Below are 17,135 nucleotides of genomic sequence, written 5' to 3'. Positions count from 1 at the left end.
TCTGCATGTCCTCTTTGACTAGTTTAAGGAACCATCTCTGTAGTTACTATCGCTCGTTTTGACATTAATAAAATTATTTATTAATGACTGCACTGCAATTTTCAAATTTTGCCTTTCATCAAGCCAAACTGAACCCTTTCATGGGCTGGTTGTGCCCCACATAACACGTGCTCATATGCTAAAACAGTTATCTTTTTAATCTACTTGTTGTCTAAAAAATGACACAAAAAGCACACACGTTACACGGAGAAAACACGTTTCACTTCCTGTCTCATAAGTGAAAGAGGTGAACTTTAAGATGCAAAATGGGATTTAACTGAAGCAACAAAAAGGTTTGATTTGGATGTGAAACTGTTTATTTATGGAACAGTATCCTAATATGACAATACTTCTCCACCCTTGTCATTTAGTGCTCTTTAAGCACGTTTCCCACTGGAACCAGTTCTCTTTTCTTTCTTCCGTAGCATGAAAATTGTTCCAATCGACGACCCGTATTTAGATACCGGAAGTGTCGTTGTTTACGGAATCGGGAGAAATGTCATAACGCAAGAGTAAAGCTAAGCTACGGAATTACTTTTTCTACTAAGCCTGAGTTCTAAATACACGATATGTAAAGAATGCGATCATTTATGTCAAAAATCTCAAGCGAGCTTATGTTTTTTTCAAATTAAATAGTGTCCAGAATCCGTTAAACATAAATCAGAACTAATGGAGCGAGCTAGTTGCAGCTAACGTTAGCATGACACTTTGTTTAAACAGCAGGGTTCATGAAAGCAACCAAGCTGTAAACTCGGACAACCGATACAATCCATAAATCATTAACTACACAAAAAGCACGTGTAAGAAACGGACACATCTACCTTAGAGACACCGACTTTAGCTGTAGCCAGTCAACAACAACAGGCTTTGAATTGCCAGTCATTTTTTTCTCCTCCTTTTCCGTTTATTAAAAAGACTTTAAGCCACAGCGCAGTTATAATGGCGGAGACTATACTAACGTTTCAGTCACAGCTTTCTGGCGTCATGGAGACGGTGTTCAAGGCTGCTATGTATGAGATCACCCGGTTGGTGGAGGACAGTTTTTTGGAAGAGGTAACGCGGTGCCGGGAGCAGGTTGAGTCCTTAAAGAGACGACTGAAGTGGTCGGAGACTCGTCGCAAAGAACGAGAGGGAGACTGGAGAGGGAGATGCATTGACTGTGGAAAAGTCGGGATATCCAGTGAGAACCAACCCAGAACCTCAGGTGGGTCTTTCTAGGGTTAGTCGTCCATGTTTTACCTGTATTTATTTTCTTAAGGCTAATGAAGAGTTAACCTTTCATTAGAATTAACATTACATTAACAATTCCATTACAAACAAAACTAGGTGTATAAATATTGCAAATATTTTAAGAAATGTGATTATTTAAGTATTTGGGGTTGGACTACACTACCTCAGGCCACAGCTGTATAAATGCAGCATACACAGAATACATTTTAAACACTTTGTGGTTGTTTTAAAATTTTGCCTGGAAATAAAGGTACTTCCAGTGCATAAACTTGCATTACATATTCTTTAATCTGCATTACTCACACTGTGGTGCCTGACTTCTGCATATCTTACTTGTGTAACTAGTACTTATGAAGCCAGGTTGGAGAATTTGATCACAAATGAATAAACACTTTCTGGCTGCTTCATTAGTTACTCCAGTTCAGCTGTTCATTAACACAAATAATATAGAGCCAATCACATAGCAGCAACTCCATGCATTTAGGCATGCAGACATGGTCAAGACAACGTGCTTAAGTTCAAATCAAGCACCAGAATGCGGAAAAAAGTTAATTTAAAATACTTTGAACTTTGTCTGTACAACTTTGTAATATACTGCTACATCTCTTCCCCAAAGAAGAAATCTATAATTCTATTTCTTGTGGGTTTTAAGAGAAACATAATCATGTTTCTTTTGACTATGTTCATAGCCACATATTCACATATTTCTCCTTTTGGCTTTTGGATTTGTAACCCTAAGTTAAACATACTGGGGAAAATAAAGAGATTCTGATCACCCACTGTTAATTATGATTTTTACTAATCACCAAAAATTGTTTCCTTTTTTGCTGCTTAAAGAAGATTGCTAGAGCTCAGAGGCAATCTTCTTGACATTATATAAGTCAACTGACCTTTGCCTTATTTTGTTTTCTAAATCTTTGAAATTCTATTATTTTCAGAGAAAAGCCTGAAACAGGAGATTGTGCTTCATGAAGAAATAAATAGTTCCCAGGGAGCTGATGGATGTACACTGAGCCATGAGAAGGAAGGAGAGGAAAAAATAGAGCGCCAAAGTGCCACAAAAGCAACGCAGGTATGATAGTTTTATTACATTATACAGCTTTATAAATTTACAAAACAAAAGTGTATAAAATGTGTGTTTAAGCCACTTAGTCTCATATTATGGGGTATAGAGCCACTGCAGGGAGTGTGATAAACCAAGGAAACATTTGTGGTATGGGTAAACTGACGAAATGTGATTTTTATTTATTTTTTTATTTTTTTGGGGGGGGTGAGGGGGAGACATGTTCACTAATGTTCTCTTGGTGAGCCATGCACCATGAAAATTGAATCATTTATATTGTTAAAAATTGTGGGGGTATGGGAACTGACTGTGCACATTACACAGCATCCATGTAATATTTTTAAGTATTTTAATTATTTTTTGTTTGAAAAACCCTTAAGCATTACGTTAGATCTGCTTGCCAAAGTTAGGGTTCTACTTAAGGCAACTAAGGTAAAACCTGATGGATTAATGTTGCCTTTCCACTTTTTTTCCCCAGTCATCAGGTATTCAAGGCACTGGACTGTTCAAGGAAGAAGCTCTTCAGATCCAACCAGAAAATGATGAGTCGCAAGGGTGGCACATCAGCTTAGATGGTAAGTCTCTGTGCAAGTACATGCAGAAAATTTAACAAATTAATTTCTCGTTAATTTTTCAAGTGCTGTACAAATAGAGACAACACAATGTATGGTGTATATTGAATGCAGTGAGGCTATTTTAACTTTTTCTCACTACTCGTGTTTCAGAAGCAGATGTGTCAGCTCTTCCAGGACCCAGTAAATGTTTTAATGACCAAAAGATCCCAAAGTGCCAAGTAAATTGGGAAACTGGATTTGAGCAGAGAGCAGAATCAAACAATGATGGACACTCGGGTGAACCGACTGAACCTCTGTTCCCAAACAGGTACGGCATGGAAGACTTAGATGGCATTGACAAGTCTGGATATGGAGACACTGGAATGATAGACATGGGTAATTTTGATGGGATACATTCACCATCGCACCTGGGCAAAGATCTGAGTTATGTGGGCCATTATGATGAGGATGTGGTAACACCAGAAGGAGCTGATCATCAAACTTACCAAACAGGCACTCAGCGGAATAGAAAGGATCAGGAAGGTTCACCCTCAGGTTCCCCCTCTAGGACTAACATTGATGTAAGTGGAGAGTTCAGCTGTTTACTAATTAATGAGGAGGGGTATCTGCAGGACACAAATGTCTTGTACCCTGAACAAGTGTCCAGTGATTCAGGTAGTAGATTCAGCTTCCGCGGCCAGGGTATTCGTATTGGCCCTTCTCTAGACAGCACTGAGGATATGTATGAGCCTTCAGATACGTACAGCGATACCTTAAACGTGGGACAACAGATGCAACCTCAGGCAACAGTGAGAGGAGCAAGGAGATACACTTGTAACCAGTGCTCCATGTCCTTTCCGGATTCTGCTTCCCTCAAGGCTCACAAACACACACACAAAGGCACTGGACAAGTGCCCCCATACTCCTGCAACCAGTGTGGAAAGACCTTTACTCAAGCTTGTAACCTTAAAGTCCACCAAAGGACTCATTTAGGGCAAGGGGTTCACCTCTGCAGCCATTGTGGTAAAGGTTTTCCTTCATTTTCTGACCTAAAGGCACACAAATGTGGTCAAGTAGGGGACAAGCCATATTGCTGCACAGTATGTGGGAATAAGTTCAGCCGTCTATGGAATCTTAAGTTGCACCAGAGAATTCACACACAGGAAAAACCTCATCGGTGCACCATGTGTGACAAGAGCTTCACAAGAGCAGACATATTGAAGGTTCACCAGCGTACCCACACAGGGGAAAGACCATACTGCTGCACTGTTTGCGGTCTCAGCTTCAAACGCCTGGATCATCTGAAATCCCATCAACGCAAGCACATGACAGATCTATAATTCCTTGGGAGAAGAAGTATCAAATTATTTAATATTATTTGTGCTATCTGAAGGTTTAAGTGAATATTTATATTAATGAGCCTGTGATGGATAGATAAGGTCTATCACATTCAGTTAAACAAGTCTCATTTGTAATCAGTTACTGCTGCATATTTTATACTCATTAAAAATATACTGCCTTGGAGTATAACTGAAGAACTTGACCAACAATATCTTTGTGATTACTCAGCTGATTGAAAATAAAACTGGCTTTAGATGCCATCGTCTGTTTATATTCTTGTTTCCTGAAGTTAGTTCTTGGCACATACTTCCTAATGACGTCACCCAGGTAGTAATGGAGTAATGTTTTGATTTTCACTGTTGCCTCCCACCAAGAAGGTACTTAGTTCAATTCCACCATCAGCAGGGGTCTTTCTGTGTGGAGTTTGCATGTGTTTGCGTGGGTTCTACTCTAGCTTCCTTCCATAGTCCAAAGGCATGCAGATAGTGGAGATAGGTTAATTGGAAACTTTAAATTGCCCATGGCGTGAATGTGAGTCAGAATGGCTGTCTATGTCAGTGGTTCTCAAACATTTTACATCATTCCCCACATGACACGCCCCCTCTAAACACAAGAAAGAAAGAAAAGCCTAGCTGCACAATGAATCCTTCAGTTATTTTTGCTTTAAACAAACAACTTTCATTTCAAACAACTATTTGTAACTTTTGTCACTACACTACTTCATTACTCTGCAACACTTCTTCAAAAAAGCAACCAGTTAAACAGAATTTGAACATTGCCAAACATGGAAAAATACAGTTCAGTCTTAGTCTTAAAACACTTTTTATTAAAAAAACAAACAAATCCAGAAACTTGTGAACAGAAATGAAGGGTATATATAATTTAGTGTGAGTTTAGTACTATTCACTTAGTGGCTGCAGTGAGCCTGTTTTTGACTGCAGAGCTGTGGTGGGGCATGGTCTGTGGGGGAGGCGGACGCACCTGAGCGGCATCCCCAATCACGTCTCGCCGGCTTGAACTAGGTCCTGTTGTTGTTGATGTGTGTAGGCTGTAGCTGAAAAGCTGCAGCTGCATGTGTAAGTTGACAGCCACAATAAAGAAGTGTACTGAAAAGTGCAAACGCGGTCAGGTCTTTTTTTGCCCCAATTCTGGGTTTGACCTGACAACATATTCGCAGTTTTCAGTACACTTCTTTATTGCGACTATCAACTTACACAAACGGCTGCAGCTTTTCAGCGGATGCGCATATTATTTATGTAACTGCTGCGAATTTCTTTGTACCGCCATGAAAGTGATCCCGATGTTAATCATTAGTTCCACATAACTTTTCTGCCAGGTAACTTGTGCCCCACCTGCCACACACTTTGAGAACCACTGGTCTATGTGCTAGCCCTGCGACCTGTCCAGGGTGTACCCTGCCTCTTGCCTTTAGACAGCTGGGATAGGGCCCCCCCGCTCGACCCAGGAAAGGCTAAGTCGAAGAGATGGATGGATATCTGTGTACTTTGTTGTGTTTCTTGGTCAATTCACCATCTGTGTGGAGCAAGAAATTATATAAACATCTGTAGTTTGTAGACTGAGCCTAGCATAAGTCTGACCTCAGCTTCTTCAAATGCTTTATTTGATGTTGTAAGATCTGGTATTGATTGGAAAAGTCAATAAGAGCTTCTAGATTTACAAGAGTAAAGAGAAAAGGTTGACTCAGGAAAAACACAAGATGCAACAACTGTGTGTGTGTGTGTTTTTTAACTTTTGTCTAAATTAGAATTAGAATTAGAATTAGAATTCAACTTTATTGTCATTGCACATGCACAGGTACAGGGCAACGAAATGCAGTTTGCATCCATCCAGAAGTGCTTTAGTGATATAGATATATTACAATATATATTAGCAATAATATAGATATGTGAGTATATTACAGAAATGGGTCTATTATGGTATGTTATAATGTACACGGTATGAAGTATGTTGTGAATATTCTATAATTATAAGTATGTACAGGCTGTAGTGAGTACAAGCTATGTACAGGCTATGAACAGGATATAAATATGAAAAACTATACAGAATATGAAATAAATAACTTTACAGAAATCTGAGATATACAGTTATACAGAAATGGGAACTATGCAAGTTGTAAACAGTTGTAGGATTAAAAATGATCGAATGTACAGAATGATTATTTACACAGAGCTATACAGTAGTGCAGTTAAGATAAGTGAGGATGTAGATAGTTTCTACAGAGGCTATATAAAGTGCTAGTGGTTGTGAGTGGTGGTTCAGTCCATGTTATTATTGTGTGTTTGAGGGTACAGTTGTCCATTGTGGGTGTGTGTATGTTCAGTCCATGTGTTAACGTGGGTCAGATGTCAGGAGGCAGAGTTCAGGAGTCTGACAGCTGTGGGGAAGAAGCTGTTCCGGTACCTGGTGGTCTTAGTCCAGAGGCTCCTGTGGCGCCTCCCAGAGGGCAGGAGGGTGAAGAGTCCATGTGATGGGTGACTGGGGTCTCTGATGATTTTCCCAGCCCTTTTCAGACACCGCTTCCTGTAGATGTCTTTTATGGCAGGAAGTGGTGCTCCGGCGATGCGCTGGGCAGTTTTCACGACCCTCTGTAACGCCTTCCGGTCCGAGGCAGAGCAGTTCCTGTACCAGACTGTTATACAGTTGGTCAGGATGCTCTCGATGGTGCAACGATAGAAGTTCACCAGGATGTCTGAGGACAGGTGGTTCTTCCTCAGAGTCCTCAAGAAGAAGAGGCGCTGGTGAGCCTTCTTGACAACCTTGGAGCAGTTGGTCGTCCAGGTGAGATCCTCGGAGATGTGGACTCCCAGGAACTTGAAGCTGCTCACACGCTCCACAGCCGTCCCCTTAATGTGGATGGGTGGATGTGGGTCAGCATTCCTCCTGTAGTCCACGATGAGCTCCTTGGTCTTCTCGGTGTTAAGCAGCAGGTTGTTTGTGTCGCACCACTCAGCCAGACGATCCACCTCCTCCCTGTAGGCGGCCTCATCGTTGTCACTGATAAGGCCAATCACCGTGGTGTCATCTGCAAACTTAATGATGGTGTTGGAACCATCAGTAGGTCTGCAGTCGTGGGTGAAGAGGGAGTAGAGGAAAGGGCTCATCACACAGCCTTGTGGTACACCGGTGTTCATTGTGATGGTAGATGAGCAGCGGTTATCCAGCCGGACATGTTGGGGGCGGTTGGTCAGGAAGTCCAGTAACCATTTGCAGATGAGGGAACTGATGCCCAGGTCTGTCAGTTTCCTGATGAGTTGCGAGGGGTGGACTGTATTGAACGCTGAACTGAAGTCTATAAACAGCACTCTGGCGTAGGTGTTGTTGTTGTCCAGGTGTGCGAGGACAGAGTGCAATGCGATGGAGACTGCATCCTCTGTGCTCCTGTTCTGGCGGTATGCGAATTGGTGGGGGTCCAGGGTGGGGGGGAGACAGGATTTGAAGTGTGCTAGGACCAGCTGCTCTAAGCACTTAGTGATGATGGGAGTGAGTGCTACTGGGCAGTAGTCATTGAGGCAAGATGGGTTGGAGTTTTTGGGTATCGGGACGATGGAGGTGGATTTGAAGCAGGCCGGTACCACAGCGTGGGCCAAGGACAGGTTGAATATGTCTGTCAGCACTCCTGCAAGCTCCCCAGAACACACTCTGAGAACACGCCCGGGGATGCCATCAGGACCTGCAGCCTTGTGGACATTGATCCTGCTCAGCACCGCTCCTACATCGGTGGGGGAGAGAGTCAGAGGTTGGTGGTCTGGCGTCACGTCTGCTTTGGTTGTGGTTGTGGGGTTCCCTCGCTCAAAACGAGCATAAAAGTTGTTGAGCTCGTTGAGGAAGGAGACATCAGAGGATGCGGGGGAGGGTTTGGTGGTCCTGTAGTCTGTGATGGTCTGGAGTCCTTGCCACATGCGTCGGGGGTTGGAGTTGGAGAAGTGTTCTTCTACCTTCTTTTTGTAATGGTGTTTGGCTTTTTTGATGCCCTTCTTTAGATTAGCCCTGGCTGTACTGTAGGCGTGTGCATCTCCTGACCTTAAGGCGGTGTTGCGGGCCTTCAGGAGGAGACGAACATCCCGGTTCATCCAAGGCTTCTGGTTGGGGTACATGGTGATCCGTTTCTGGGTGGTGACACTGTCTGTGGTTTTGGAGATGTAATCCAGTACAGATGAGGCGTACTGGTCCAGGTCTGTGTGGGTGAACATATTCCAGTTAGCTACTAAAGAGAATCCTTTATGACAAAATAAGATTTTTTTGTAAATGTTTGTATATAATAAAGAGCCATACAAATAAAACAAGTGACAGCTGATAGATACAGACTCAAAGAAGATGTTCTGCCCAATATTTAAAATACACACATTTGTTGCCTTCATGAAGCGCAAAAAAGAAGCAGAGATGTCAGAATAATACTTTTTTAACAGGGGCTTTTTTCTTCAACAGTCAGTTTTGTTTGCTCATGAAATATGAATTCATACAACTGATGAATCTTTTATGGTAAATGTAACCATCCCTACCACACACACCAAACAGCACTGTGATCTAGACAGCAGCTGAATAGTCTTGGTCCCATGTCTATTAGGAGCCTGTGTTCTCAAAACAAATTCAGAGGCACTGTTTTTATAGTTTAAAAGTCATGTTGTCTGTTTATTGCCTAATGAAATCTAGGGCCTGATACATTTAAATATTTTTTTAAAGGAATAGAAAGAGTACAATCAAATTACTTTGATTCATTTTATAGTTACGATTTCATTTGTTTACCTAATGTTTTTATTTTGCTGTTAAAAGAAGTAATATTATTATTAGTATTATGTACACTAGCATTTTCCTTAAAGACATTTCCACCACCTTGTGGTGGTAAAAATTGGTGCATACTATCCTCACAAGAATGCTGGAAGTTAATTTTCTGAGGCTCAAAGGTTTGTTGTGGGGATATGAGACAGAACTGTAAACTCAGTGAAGTAGATTTAATTTAAGGTCTGGACTCAGGGAAAGGCCTAAAGCAGGCAAGTGGGAAAAACCACTGCCTCTTCTGTTTGTGTAAAGAAGTTTAGCTACATATTTAATTCTCAAGATAAAAAAAAAAGTGGAAGAAAACTTAGTTTTTCTACATGATAGAAAAACTACGACAAAACTAATAGTTTTTTAGTAAAAGAAAGAAATAATGTGCAAAAGAATAAGTTCTGTTAGTTCTAACTGCCCATAAATTCTGTAGTAGACAGTAAAAAAATAGGAGATTTTCTGTCATTTAATTATCTAATACTTAATTACTTTCATGTAGTATGAAAAGTCCAAAATTTACAATCTTCTTCACAACGCTGTCCAGTCGGCCGGAAAGAAAATATGAAAAAAAAAATGTCCGCAAATCGCAAGTTAAAACTGACTGCCAGGTGCAGCCTGATGGTTTCACTTTAGTAAAACGCGTTTCGTTTTTTACTCGTCTCCAGTCGAGGCCACCGTACTGCGTTGTGCGTGACGCCACGAGCAAAAACAAGGACCACAGGCGAGTGATGAGTAGCTAGCTCCGTTCAACGCAATTTAATTCCTTTAACAGCTGTTACAATCGAAAGCAAAAACCCACGCGTGAAACATCTCGACAATTAAGATTTCACTCCCGTTTACAAGTGTCTGTAGCACTCGTACCGGACACGATATCACACGAATGCTACAGCTAAATATTAGCTGGCTAGCTGACAGTTCAAATCGACGTCTCATATCAGTAAACATCGCGTTAGGCTGCTTTTTACCATTAATAATGTTATTAATAAAAGCTTATCCCTCCTCACGAGGAATACCGACAGCGGAAAATTGGTGTATTGTTGAATAGAAATTACTCTGCGGTTATGGCCTTCAGCTTACAACATGTAGCAGGATTTTCACAATACACCATTTAATAAAACATCAAACGTCATTCTCCTTTGCATTCATTCACTAAAGCACATAAGCCCCGTGAGTAACAGCTAAGACAAGGGAGGCTGATAGAGTGCACCATGTCGGACCTGGACACCCTCATAGTCACCTTTCAGACCCAGCTTTCAGATGTGATGGAGGCTGTAGTGAAGACAGCCATGTTTGAGGTGACCAGGTTGGTGGAAGATGTGTTTTTGGTGGAGGTGAAGCGCAGGAGCCAGGAGATAGAGTCCCTGAGGATGCAGCTGCAGTGGATTGAGAGCAAATTCAAGGATCAAGCAGGGAAAGAAGGAGGAAAGACTGGAAGGGGCGTGCACTGTGCAAGGCATGGTGTGGAACTGTCCACTGACACTGCAGAAAAAAGGCCTAAAAACCATCAGGAAGGTAAGAAGAAACAGATGTAAAATGAATTTTATATAGGTCATGGGATGCCCTAAATATTGTAAACACTGTTGTGTTTCTGTTTTTTTTTTTTTTTTAAAGAACAAGTTAGTGTGAAGACAGAGAGTGACTCTTTTGAAAGATGGACAGCAAGCTGCAGACTAGAAGACACATCAGAGTCGCTACCAGAGGCAGACAGTGCTACAGCTGCACAGAGCCCTGAAAGGGAGCCAGAGGTGAGCCAGATTAAATGACTACCAGAGCAAAGTTATGTTGTACTGACATTAAATAATCATCATCTTCTTTATGTATCTGCATTTTATTGGGTGCTTCTGGACACATTTCAAGTGCTATAAGAGCTGTAATGTTGTATAAAAAAACAACAGTATCGATAATGGCTCTAAAAATTGGTGAAATGGAACCAGTAGATATTCACAGTATTTCATGCACTGTATGTCTTCAGGCAGCAGAAGAAAAGGATGTGAGATCAGCTGTTGCTACGAAGGAGGAAGAAGTTAGTCAGCCATCTTGCTCCTCTGTGCATATGGGAGGGTGGAACTGTAGTGGTACGTATTGTTAGGATCTTATCTTTCTTTCAGTCTGTCCATAGTAAAGGAACATTAAGCATTATTTATTGCACAAACACATACCCTCTCGACCCTACCGTGTGCCGTGATATAGCTCCCTATCCCCTCAAGCAGGTGTTATGGTTGACACATTGTTTTATAATTTATTCTTTGCTTTAGGAGAGCTTGACTTGTTAACCTCAACTCAGTTCTGCTCAACATTAATAAATTTATATAATTTTTTTTTGTTATCTCTGTGGCTCCTGGGGAAAATTAATTGCCAGACAAACAGTGACCACTAGGCAATTTCCACATCCTTTGTTGTTGTTCAAACTCCCCACCCCAGTACATGACAGGTTTGTGTTGCAGGTAGGCCACTTTAACATTCAGACTCTTTTACATGAAGAATGTTGAATTAAGCAAGACATTTTCTCAGAAAGGTGTCGCCTGGATTGCAGTTGGTGTTTTTCCAGCATTAATGGTACCTACAATGATGTGCATGCTAATATACGCTCAAATAGACTTTAAACATCTGAAAAGTTGGGAAATTCCTTTATTTCACCATGCAAAACATTAAACACAATCTAGAACACAAAAGATTAGGTTTTTTTCTTCAATAAGCCTAATATGATAAAACAAAGTAGCCAATATAAGGTAAAAATCTTAATAAAGTACAATAGAATATAATGCAAATAGTAGGATATAATACAACACGTTAGTATAATAAATTCAGTAAAGTAAATTAGAATAAAATGGCTTTTCAAATTTAGCAGATGACATTAAAGTGACTGGTCCCTATCTCCAAAATGAAGATAGAATTTTTGTTGTCCACTTTACCTCAGTGCACCTAAAAGGGATTCAGGCCCGAAAGAAACAATAACATTGTTGCATTTTTTAATTAATTAATTTTTATTTCCTTAATTTAAAAGAAAAATCCTTATTTTCTAGATGAAGAGGGACCTGGATCAGACAACGAGAGTGGAACAGTTCAGGTACAACCCAAACAGACTGAAGAAAACAGTGAGGAATTATTGAGAAATGTCATGAAGAAAGACCCACAGATAGCTTCGGGTTATGGCTTTCCTGAAGACAGGCAGGAAAAACACCCGTCTACAGATCGACCGCGTGTTTCATCTTTGGAAATAGATACCAGTTGGGCTGGCTTGACTGTCACAGGCGCTGAGTTGTTGCAGAATCCCAGACTTGGAGCTGAAACGGAACGTGATCCAGTCAAAACTAAAGGAGAACATGAGCTGTCTGATTCTGTCAGAGCGGACATTCAGGTTACCCCAGGCAGAGATAAAATTTCATCCTCAGGGTCCCCTAAGGCAAGACTAAAAAACAGTGATGTTTTAGGCCTGACTATCAAGAAGGAAGTCATTCTTGATTCTGATGGATGTGAGGAAGGTGAGCATATAGAAAAGAAAATAACAAACTCAGGTATGTCCTCTTTTTCATGTTCAGTAAAGCAGCACAAGGTGAGTTCAGAAGCACACAGACTAAACCACATTTCTCAAAAAGCTGCTGTGCAAGAGGTTATGAAGCTACATTCCAAAGCCGGTTCAGGTTTCAGATTGCAAGCCGCTTTACAGCATCTCCACCGACCGATGAAAAAGCCGTCTCACACTCTCTCGAACAGTACCGCTGCGGCACTGTCTATAGCTCCCTCTCAAGTTGTAAACTTAAATAACCTTCAAAGAATTCCCTCCACATCCAAAGCATCTCCTGCTGTATCCTCAATCCAGCGAGTTCACCTGGGTGACAAACAGACATCAACCCTTAACCGAACTGGAGACTCCTGGGTCAGCAACAGGTCCCAGCACCATCCTGCAAACTCTCACCACGTCAGTCCTGGTACCCATCCAGACTCTCAGTCTCACGCCGCTCCAAGGCATCTCCTACGCTGTGGGCAGTGTGGGAAGTGCTTCCCCCACCCCAGTAACTTGAAGGCCCACCTGCAGACTCACACAGGTGAGCGGCCTTTCTGCTGTTCGCTCTGTGGCCGGAGTTTCACCAAGCTGAGCAACCTTAAAGCACACCGTCGCGTCCACACTGGAGAGAGACCATACTGCTGCTTGGCCTGTGGCAAACGCTTTACCCAGAAATGTAATCTCAAACGCCACCAGAGGATCCACCTTGATGCATGTTGATAGAGATCCAACATACATCATGAAAGGACAACTTAAATATGTGTATTTCTTTAAGATGCTACAGAGCTATGTTGTGTTGCAATACAGTCTGTGTGAGGCTTTGCAGGCCTTCTTTTTGTATATTTATCTTTTAAAGTGATTGTCCTGAATAATACTGTGCATTCCAGAAAGGTTAATCTAATAACATATAAAAATGTTTTAATGTTACTAAAGGATGAAAAACAAGAATGTGTTGTGTCGTTTACCGTGTGCAAAGATAGGGCAGTTGATACATTTGGTCAGTAAAAGACTGTGAATATGCATATTATTGTGTTGTGTCAACTGCAATGTGCCTGTGAGCACACAAGCACTTGTCAGCCATGGATCAGAGCCTACATTTATCAGCTGTAACATTTATTCAAACTGGTAAGCCTAGCTCTAAAAATACTTTGCAAAATACTACAAATTTAAACAGATATCCACAGGACACTAAAATTGGTTAAGGTGCAGTAGTTAATGTCTGCAACAGCAACTTTTCTTGCTATACCTCTCGTTATGCCAACTTTGCATTAAAAAAATGTAAGTTTATTGATCAGTGCTTAGATTTTGTTTTTAATGAGGAAAATTACATCATAAAGAAAAAGCTTATGACTGCTCTCTTATTTGTAAGGAGCTGCTGCAGCAGATGGAGCCACATATTTGATTTGGCACTGAGTTTTAAGCTGGATGCTCTTCCTGATGCAACCCTCCCAGGGATTTGTGCCTGCTCCCAGGGATTTGTGCCTGCTCTCGGGGATTTGTGCCTCCTCCCAGTCTTGTACCGGGGATCTTTCATGTTGAGGGAATGTGTTAACAGCGCTGCCCTCTTGATTACATCATAAAGTAAGAAAAGTCGCGATTGCCATAATCAAGAAGAACATCCATTTAATTAATTTTTAGCAGATAATTTTTAATACAAGAGTTTACTGCCTGCAGAGTAAGTTAATAAATGGTTCCAAGTTGTTCTTTAAAACTTGTTAATAAATATAGGCCCAAATCATTTGATCTAAGAACCCTCCCTCCGGTAACGAAACAGTTTTAATGTAGATGCATCCTTTCTTAGTTTTAAAATTGTACAATGATCGATGATCTGATATTTCAAGATGCAAAGACTTCTTTACCAATGTCTTGAAAAGTGCTTCTTTTGAAAAACGATTTATCATAAGTGATGACTACATTCATATTTAAATATTCATTAATCGTATCTGTTTAAGTAAAAAAAAAAGCCTTAAAATAACCCTGATATTAAGGTTTTAAACAATATTGCAGTATCTTAATTGAACACTTGGTGTCATCCTTTCACCAAACTTATTGTGGCAACGAGGACCTTGGCAGAGATTTTTTTTTTTTTTTGAGGATTTCGTATCCTCTTGTCTTGCTTCTAATGTAATAATGTAATATAGAGGTGCTCTCAAAGAAAACCCCTCCATTAGAGTAACAATCCGTGGTAACAAGTGTCTGTAAGCACCGTTTTAGCTGATCTGTGTGCCCAGACCTGTGTGTGTTACATATCTTACACTCAGGATTAGGCTTGATGTGTTGTATCTGTGAAGTCAGAGCAGCACTGTGCAGGTGGTACAACCGATAACATTTTAATCTTATTTTCAAGGTGAGGAAAAAGCTAGCAGAGGCTGATCTCTTTCTCCCTGTGTACATGTATGTGTGGAGAGAGAAAATGTGGATTAAAGCAGTGCTTCTGTCTACAGATGGTATCTTTCCTTTTTGATGTTTGAACCCAATAACAAGAGAAGTTATCTGTGAGGTGTAATTAAGAAATACCTACTTAGCTGAATCTGCAGTGAGCATAACAGATAGTGCTTGTTGTTTGTGGGGGATTGTGAAACTAGTCTGTTTAATGTGTGCGGTGCTCAGTATACCTAAACATTGCTGTATGCATCGCGCAAACATTTACCTTCTGCCTGTGCATTTCAAACACTCTTGTATGAGTCATCGTTTTGTTTTAATTCCATCGCTGGAGCGGTTTTTCTGAAGATGTTTATTTGGTTAAAAAAAAAGCAAATACAAAAAAGACCAAACCACAATTATACTTTCATTTTCCCTTTCCTGCTCTCTTTTGCACTTTGATTTGAACACGTTTCCCTTTCTTCTGAGACTCTTTCTGGCCTGTCAGGGAATCATAAGCCTCACTAAGTTGGTAGCCTTATGAAGAATAGGAAGCTGCTTTTTTTGTGTGCAGGTTGGTCTTTCTGACTTTTTCTTTGGTGACATCAGAAAGCCACTTCAAGCTGGGATGCTGTTAAGCTTGATTTAGCTTAAAAAAGAAAACATACTCTAAGAGAGGAGGAAATTTTTGGCAACCCTCCACAGAGATTTTGTTCTGAGCCAAGACAAGAATTATAATACAGGCATTTTTAAACCAATTTTGTTAAGTAGAGTTTCATTTATTCAAGCATGAAATACATTTTTGTTTGTCCAGTAGTTAGAAATAGAACATTTGTAATCGCCCCCACAAAGGCCTGTAATGGTGGTTATAAAAGGAAAAATGTGGGCTCTCTGCCTCTGACTTTAAATGCTTAAAACAAAATAAAGAAATCATACAACGAGGCCTGCAGTAAGTTGATCTACTGGAAATAAAGTCATCACTGCTACTGTGCTGCTGTTTCTTTTAATTTTGTCACCTTCCTCTTCCTAAAAGCAGATTAATAATAATAATTTCTTTATATTTTTACTAATCAATAGCTCAGTCAAACTAGAGCAAAAATAGGACCGAGACTGATGGCAACTAGAAAAAATCAGGGATGGACTGTGGATTTTATTGAAATTCTTTGCACTTTGCAAACAATTGCAAGTTGTGTGACAACCAGCTGGTTCTTAAAGTGTGCAACACTCTCCACCTGTGAACAACCACTTTCAATCTCAATGTGACTGCACAGGTCACCTGGTGATAGACAGCAGACTGTGAGTGGTCACAGACCAGGGCCCGTGGCAAATATTTTCATTGGGCTGCTGTCTCCAGTCACTGTTTTTCCTAGTGTGACTGTAGCATAATCGAAAAAATCAAGCACATCTGTATGCACAATATTTTGGTATTTTCCATTTTTGTTTTAATGGCCTTGGTGTCTGGTATCTTGGTCTAAATAATAAGCTACCTTAAACCTTTGTGTAATGTTTTCTCTTGCCCTGGCCTGCAAATGTTTTTTTCCTAGTTTTTCTTGCTGTGTGAGTTCACCTGTAGTATAAAACACCTAAAAATTATTATTTTTTTTTTTTTGGTGTAAGCTGTAAGTCCTTGCATTTGTTATTACCACATCACCATGTCTCCTTTCGTCTGTGACTCTTTGGCTGATCTGATCCTTTCGTGGCTTTCAAGAACCAAAGAAATGATCGCCCAGTGAATCTTTTAAGACATGTTTGGACAAATGATAACTGGAGAGCATAAACAAACTGTATATTGCCATATTTAAGTTGGAGGACTTGTCAAAAAATGTAGTCACCTGCTATTGTTGAGTTGTTCAAGAAAAGGGCATAATAGTCAAATAAGTGAACCAGATGTAGGTTATAGCAAAATACTACATCACACAAAATCAATAGGGCAAGAAGCCTTTCATACTCTTCCAGAAAAGCTATTCTTCCTCCACAGTAAATGACACTTTATTGTGACAGCCCTTTATTTAAGCTTAAATACACAGAAGCCTGTAGTATATTCCTTCACATTCAAGACTCATATTGGCCTTGCCTTTCCATCTCCCACTGTTTTTAATATGTTTCTAATTGTAACATGCAATTCAGCATTGTCAAGTGTTTTTTAGCTACTGCCTTTCATTACCTTGAGCCTGTTAACACTTCCCAACGCTGGGAGAGAGACAAAGGAATCTGAAAGAATCTGACAAGAAAGGATGCTGAAAGAATGCACCATAAA

General features: G+C 40.5%; 2 protein-coding genes across 2 annotated transcripts; both read left to right on the top strand.

Moving 5' to 3' along the window:
* Window positions 1-41: 41 nt before the first annotated feature.
* Window positions 42-5,810, top strand: LOC146668728 (uncharacterized). The gene is made up of 4 exons (XM_085410726.1): window positions 42-1,243; window positions 2,208-2,341; window positions 2,811-2,907; window positions 3,058-5,810. Exons 1-4 carry the CDS (start codon window positions 979-981, stop codon window positions 4,224-4,226), a joined length of 1,665 nt encoding a protein of 554 aa, XP_085266852.1. The 5' UTR covers window positions 42-978; the 3' UTR covers window positions 4,227-5,810.
* Window positions 5,811-9,669: 3,859 nt separating this feature from the next.
* LOC146668727 (uncharacterized) lies at window positions 9,670-16,361 on the top strand. Its single transcript, XM_085410725.1, has 4 exons — window positions 9,670-10,524; window positions 10,624-10,757; window positions 10,985-11,087; window positions 12,036-16,361. The coding sequence occupies exons 1-4, from the start codon at window positions 10,221-10,223 to the stop codon at window positions 13,235-13,237; spliced, it is 1,743 nt and encodes a 580-aa protein (XP_085266851.1). The 5' UTR covers window positions 9,670-10,220; the 3' UTR covers window positions 13,238-16,361.
* Window positions 16,362-17,135: the final 774 nt, after the last annotated feature.

Source organism: Rhamphochromis longiceps, linkage group LG6, assembly GCF_057381845.1.
Source record: "Rhamphochromis longiceps isolate RC_006_pf linkage group LG6, R_longiceps_female_GT1.1, whole genome shotgun sequence".
NCBI classification, from domain to species: Eukaryota; Metazoa; Chordata; class Actinopteri; order Cichliformes; family Cichlidae; genus Rhamphochromis; species Rhamphochromis longiceps.
The sequence above is the reverse complement of the archived record's forward strand: the minus strand, read 5'-3'. Positions and strand labels throughout refer to the sequence as shown.